Raw genomic sequence first — 7,327 nt, forward strand, 5'->3', positions numbered from 1 at the left:
TGCAGCAGTTAACTAACTTTAAAAATGAATTTGTTTAAGTTATTAATACTGTTAAGTTTGCTATCAGCATCTTTTTCGAACCCGTTTCGTGGTGGAGCAGAAAGTACGAGGAAACCTTTTTTCTTAAAGCTAATTCAAAACGAAGATGGTACCTTGAATGAGTTAAAGTTTTTAAAGTTTGCTGAACACCTGGATGAAAATACTCGTGATAAGTTGCTTGCATTTTTTGCTAACTTTAATAAGTATGAAGGTCCAAAAGACTATGAAGAAGCAGAATTTGTAGAATCTGAAGTTAAGCCAGAGGTAAGATTTTTAGTTTCGTAGAAATAAAATATTTTAGTCGAACATTTACAATAGTTTTAAAATTTGTGTTTTCTGGAGAACAAAGTTAAAAATTAAATTTAAATAAATTAAAAAAAACATTAAATTAAGTTGTTTAAAACTATTTGTCAGTTAGTAAAAAACATCTAACCTCGCAGCAATAATTTAAGTTTTAGTAACTAAAAAAGTTGATAATAACAGAACAGAAAGAAACAAGTACATTTAATTATTCTAACTAGTTTTAAAGCACTTAATCTATAAAACGTATGCTTTTTTGATGTGCTGACTTAATAACAGTTTTTCGCTTCAGTTTAATTCTTTTAGTTTAAGTCTTTCGCGAGCTGCGTTTGTTAAAAAATGTAGTAATCCAAAGAAGAAAAATTAAACCATGATAAAGTTACAATGATAATCACTAATTATTTAATTAAGAACAATGTAAGTTTTCACCACTAAAGTTTTTCTTTTTTTTTTTATTAAAAATGAAAGCTTTAGCTAAAAATTGCATCCCTACACGCATATTTTTGCTTTTTGGGTCGAACTTAGTCCACGAGCTACGGTTTGCCGATCCCTGGTTTACATTATAACAGCTAATGATAATAAGAATGAATAACAACATATTCAAAGATTTTTATCGTTTGACAAATTTCTATTATACACTCGGTGTTTAAGTAACTAAATGTTTTATAGTTCTTTTTTTTGGTTTATCTTGATTAGGTATTAGTTATTTATCGTATTTTTTAAACCAGTTTTAATAAACGTTAATAATTTTAAGATACTTAAGATTATTGTTCAGTCTTTTTTTTTAAATAGTATCTAGTTATGTAAAGCTATATTTAAAATTTATCAAAACTTTAAAGTTATATGTAAGTTAAATGCTGTAATCGAATAATATTCTTTCAGAGTTATTATCTATTAGTAAAAATAAAATTTAATTTGTGTTTTTGGCTTTTTAAAAGTAATTTCATGAAGTTATACATAACAATGAAAAAAGTTTTCACTTTGAATTCATATCAGTGTGTATTCAAATTTGAAAAATTAAATTCTTACGGCGTTACCTCCGCCATAGTTGTGTATTTTATGAATTAAGATTTTTAACCATAGTTTTATTTGAACATCCGTTGTTTTATAACCACAGGATATTAAAAAATAAATACTTAAGTTGTAAGAAATTTAAGATTATTTTCAGTTATTAAAACTACAAATTAACCTCTTATTATACAATAAATTTTATCAGTCATATAGTTAATTTTTTTATTGAAAATAATTAGTTTAAGTTCATCTAAAAGACTATTTTTTATTAACTTTTAATGCTTCAAAATTGAATAATTGTCACTTATTTTATTAAAAGTTGTTATAAAAAACGAAAGTAATAAACTTAAATAACAAATACTTTGTTGAACAGTTTTAAAAATAAAAAATAAACTTTACTGAGATAAAACACCCTTTTAAAAGTAAATTAGGTCTGTTTCAAAATACTTCGAGGTGCTACCATATTAGAAAACTATTTTTCTTTTAAAGCCTTTTAAATAAAATTTAAATGCCAAAACCATTTAAGACGTGTATAATTAAAAAACTCTTTAAAATATAAGTATAGAAATAAATAGATAACGTTTTGTAATTACAAAACAGAGTGGTAAGTACGGAGTAGGTGTGCTTAAGTCAGCTAAGTGGGTTTGTTCAGAACTGGAAAGTGAAAAAAGAAATGAGGCATCTGCCTACTCGTTCAAAAAAGTCTTTGATTTTATAAAAGGTAGCTTTTAAATCTTTTGGGTCTAAGTTATTTATTTTGTACTTCAGTAATGTTTTTTTTTTCAGAAAATAATATCGACATGACATTACCAGTTTTCACAAAAGTAGAAGGTAACAACTGCAAAACATGCTTTTGGTTACCTGAAAGCTCCCAGGAAAATATTCCTGAATTAATTGACTCCGAAGTATACATTGAAGTAAAACCAGATCTTACAGTTTTCAAGTTGTAAGTTTTGAATGTAGACAACAAAAATAATAATATCAAAAACTGCTAACTTCTAGATAATCCATAGTAGGAGTTATTAAGTGTGAATAAGTTAAAACTTTGTTAATTATAAGTTTTAAGTTATAATTTTAATTCAGTTTTATAAGATCAAAAGTAATTATACTTTACACGTTAAATAAAGAACAAAAATTTAAATAAACTTTTCATATCTAATTTGCAAAGAGTTTAAAACTTTTATTGAATATAAATCTCATATCAAATAAAATTTTTAAAAAATTACAAACTAAAACAACAACTATTTAAATTAAAAAAGTATTAGATTTTATCTATAATTAAGAATTATAAAATTTTGTGTTGTTATATTTAAACTATAAAATAAAGGGAGCTGAAAAGAGGGTACTTACCGGAAGACTGGGACATTCCAAAATCTCAATTAATAAAGTTTATAGAAGAGGAAGGAACACACGTTGATGACTACGACAAGGAAAGTTTCATTTTTGCAACTTACTCTGACCCCTTCAGAAGAGTTAAAAAACCTCGCAGTGAAGTTTGGTTTGAAGTGAAGAACAACTTGTAAATGTTTGAACATTTCGAGAGTAAACTTACTTTTAATAAACTCATTAGCCAAATTTGATGTTGACTAAGTTTTATACGAAATAATGTATAGATAAATATTTGATAAAGTAAACGCTTACTTAAATCGCTTGAATACCCACTTTTGAATTAACATACTTTCTATTCATAAGGTACTTTTGGATAATACTTAATTTATAAAGATTCGTTACTTTTTCAAAAATTGTTTTCAAGAATACAAATATTATCAAAAATAAACTTTTTTTAGGTATTTTTAAAGAAAATGATCTTTTTAATTGTTATATTGTTTTGTAAAGACAAGTAAGCCTTGAATTATATGCACTATAAAAGCTCTTTTCCTTCACCAGTTCCTTAGACCTAACTTTATAAGCGATTTTTGTCGTTCAATAAACAATTCTCTTATAGACTTACATTTTTTATAATTAAAAATCTCTATTTAATAAATTCATTTAAGTAGACTAAAAAACCAATTTGTGTGTACAACTTTTGTAAGCATATTATAAAAAACCCTAACCGTCTATCATAGTTTTAAAGTAAATTTAAAACTTTATAATTTCAAAAAAGATTAGTTAAAATATAAAAATGTTCAATTTATAAAAAGTTTACTTCAGGTAAGTTTTTAAAGTATAACTAATTTCTAGTGTATTTATCTATTTGAAAAAAAAACTTTTTAATTTATATAGAATTAAAATAAAAGATTACATAAGCTTTATTAGACTCTATATTAGTTATGTTATTAATTCATTATAGTTTTAAGTCATGCATTTTTTATACAATACTCGCTTACTATTGATCGTTTTGATTTTTTTAAATTAGTAAACTAGATTTAACGTATTTTAAAGAGCAACTGTTTTTTATTAAACACACAAATTTAACTTTATCTGTAAAACTTTAATTTATCCAAACATTTATACTGCAATGTGTTAGTGTGTCATAGCCATTGCTTAACTTAATTTAGAGATACATTTTAACATTAAAATCAAAAATAAGTTAAATTTAACTGACTATCTAATAACAATTTGGAAACTTCTATAAACAAAGTAAAACAACAGATACTTAAACTGTTATTAGGTTAAAACGTTTCATAAGTTTAATCTTTTTAAATGTAAATGGTATTAAATAGAACTACATTGTGTACATATGTTTTGTAGAAGAAGTTTTTTTTCTTGATTGTAAAGACAAGTTTAAATAAGCTAGTTTGTTTCAATTAGCTTATACTAAACTTTTCTATTGTATATTAAGGTCAGTCTTATGTTTTAAAACAACATAATCTACTTAAGCTAATTTAATAGCAATCATTAGTTGTTTGTGTGTTGACTAGTGTTTTTATTCTAAATAAACTAATTGGTTTAGACTACTTTGTAAAAACTAAGTGTTCTATTACTGTTGTTGTTTCAACAAAAAAACAGTTTTTATTTACTTTTATAAATCAATACAATCAACTAGATTATTAAAAAGTATGTTTTTCATAAATTTAAAGAACTCTAAAAGTTGTTTAAATACACTGATAATTTGAAAAGTTAAATGTCAGTAAATTTTATAAATACTAGTTAAAATCATAAGTATTTGATTTTATCTATATATGATTTTTCATTATACTATAAAAAGTCAGCTTAATTTTTTGTATTTGTTATGATTTATACTGGTCATGCTAAAGGTTTATACTAAATTTACAAATTCATCAATGATCGTAATTTTATAATTTTTAATGTTAGTTTGCTGAGTTTTCAATTTAAAATACTCTGGAGCAGCTTTATTTTTTACAACTATATCTAAAGTGTTAAAAAAATAAAGTTCTTTACTTGTATTTTTTAGGATTATGTTTTTTTTGGTAATTCGTCATTATTTATCGAAAATACTTAATAACAGTTATAGTTTTTATACTTTTATATTACTAATTTTACAATTTTAGATGTATCGTTTTTATCATACAACTTTAGTTTACAGCACAGTTAAGTATATTTTTATAAAAAACATAAGCTCGAATTTCACAACTTATAAATGTTTAATTTTTACTTATATTAAAAAGTTTAATAACTTGTGCTAAAACATTTATGTACAAGCAACAAACTAGTTTAAATAATAATGTGCTTATGGCCATTCTGCATTCAAACATTTTAAATATAATGTAAACGTTATACAAGACAGCCATACAAGTTTACAAGACTGTCAGTAAACATTATTATCAAAAGAAAGTAAATGTACTATCTATTTGATGTCCTTATTTTTTGAAAATCTAGTTATATAGGAGCTTTAATAGAAAACTATGCTAATTTATGAAAGTAGTAAGCTGATGAGAAATTTATGTATTTGTTTAAATGCTAGTAGAAATGACAGATAATAAATAGCATTAATACCTTGCTTTCTAAAAATGCTCGAATTATTTAAATAACTAATGATGTATTTTAGCTTTCGCTTGAACTCACAAATATTGCTTATTGTTTTAGGTGTGAACTTTAAGAAATAACAAATTATAAATTTTCGACTATGAATAAAGTTTATACACGTTTATACGTTGTGTTGTCCTGTATAGCTGTATTGTCCTCAGCTGTGTCTAAAAACGTTACAGACCAAAATGAAAACGATAAATCGATCGATCCGGTTTTAGGCCCGGTCTTGATTTTAATCTTTTCTTCACTTTTAGTATTTGTTGTAGTAACATTCTACATTGGCATAAGAAAACATTTGGAATCACTCAAATGCGTCGAAGAAAGATCAAAAGCAAAGGAAGAAAGTTTTAAAACTTCACAACCGCTTAAATGTGTTTTAAAAACTGAGGAGAACGATTGTTGCTACAGCAACGAAGCATACGTGGCTGACGAAACTGAGCAGATTCAACCCAATTTAGTTTCAGACATTGAAGAAAACAAACTTGTTGGCCAGACTAAAGAAGTTTCTGAGAAAAAGAGTGAAATTTGCACTATTAGTTCTAAAGTAGTTTTGACCGGTTACACACAAACATCATTTTAATTTTTTCAAAGCATGTTGTTTTTAAATTTGTTATTAGTAATTCAGTTTAAAATGAGATAACAAATGTCATGATAAAATTACATATGCAATCATTTTTGTAAGTGGTAATAAACAGTTTTTGAATTTTAGATTATTTTATTATTATTAAATAAAATTTAAACACACTACTAAACCGAAAGTTGATCGAATGAAGTAGAAAAAAACAGTTTATAACTACTAGCCTTAGTAAACTAAATTTATCTGAAATATTGACATGTAAATTGTCTGTTTTTTAGATACTTGTACGACATTAGTCTAATTTAGTTGGCAACTAAAAGTTGTTTTTGAATTAACCTTTTAACACATTATTTCTTATAATCATAGCAGTTTAATTATACAATATTTTGATTAAAACAGTAAGTTTTTTAATTAAAACAGCAAGTTGTTTTATTTTACTTAAAAAGGTCACAATTGCACACCTATATTTATAATTATGGCATAAACATAACAATTAACCTTTTTTGTTTGTTTGTATTTTCAAGTTTTTTTAGCGACATAGATTACATAATTTACTTTTATACTTTCAAACTATAGTTAAAGATTATATATTAGAAAACTGTTTTTAAGTTATAAGTATAACTAGAGTGAACATTAACTCAATATACATATATATTTATATATGTCTTTAGTTTAAGTAGTATAAAACATACAAACAAAAACTAAATAAAATTGCCTTCAATTTATTTATTTTCGGCCAGTAAACAACAGTTAAGAGCTTTTGTCAAAAAATTTATAATTACTCTTTCAAATGCTTAGTTTTGTAAATCGTTAGTTTTTGTAATTGACTATACTTTTTTATCTTTGATGAGAAAAAAACTGAAAACCAAGTGTAAAATTTCAGTTAGTTGCAGTTTGTAGTTTAAGTGTTTAAGTTATAGTTCGACAAATTTTATTATATATTGCAATGTTTAATATTTATTGCTAGTATATCTAAACGTATTTGTTTTTAAAACTTGTAATAACATTAATCATTTCGGTAATAATGAACTTCAACAAAACATATAATATAAATAAATTTAATATTTTGTTACAAAGTTTAAAATAGTAGTTTTTTCTTGTTTTATAAAATGATGACCTAATACACTTGTTGGAAACTGTTACATCCAACCAAACTATATGTATTGATAACTTTATAACTCAAATTAAGTGGAAATGATTACTATTAACTATTCTAGTTGAAGTATGCTTTCGTCGGAAGCAGATCATTTTTAACTATTATTTTTCTAATCATTTTAAACTATCATGTAAAATTTGATCATTTTATACTTGTATTGTAAAAGAGCTAGTATATACTTCAAATTATTTAACTTTTGATTAAAAAAAAGATTTTTGAAGAAATGCATTCTTATCTAAACAAAAATAACTTCAATTCGAATTGGTAATGGTTTATTGTAGTAATCATGCTTAAATAAAGCATATATGAGCTTT

General features: G+C 24.2%; 1 protein-coding gene across 1 annotated transcript; it reads left to right on the forward strand.

Moving 5' to 3' along the window:
* LOC145831828 (heme-binding protein 2-like) lies at positions 1-3,292 on the forward strand. The gene is made up of 4 exons (XM_082939170.1): positions 1-303; positions 1,951-2,071; positions 2,137-2,296; positions 2,678-3,292. Exons 1-4 carry the CDS (start codon positions 25-27, stop codon positions 2,871-2,873), a joined length of 756 nt encoding a protein of 251 aa, XP_082795296.1. The 5' UTR covers positions 1-24; the 3' UTR covers positions 2,874-3,292.
* The last annotated feature ends 4,035 nt before the right edge of the window (positions 3,293-7,327 follow it).

Source organism: Thalia democratica, chromosome 3 (genome assembly GCF_965202585.1).
Source record: "Thalia democratica chromosome 3, ktThaDemo2.hap1.1, whole genome shotgun sequence".
Lineage (NCBI taxonomy): Eukaryota > Metazoa > Chordata > Thaliacea > Salpida > Salpidae > Thalia > Thalia democratica.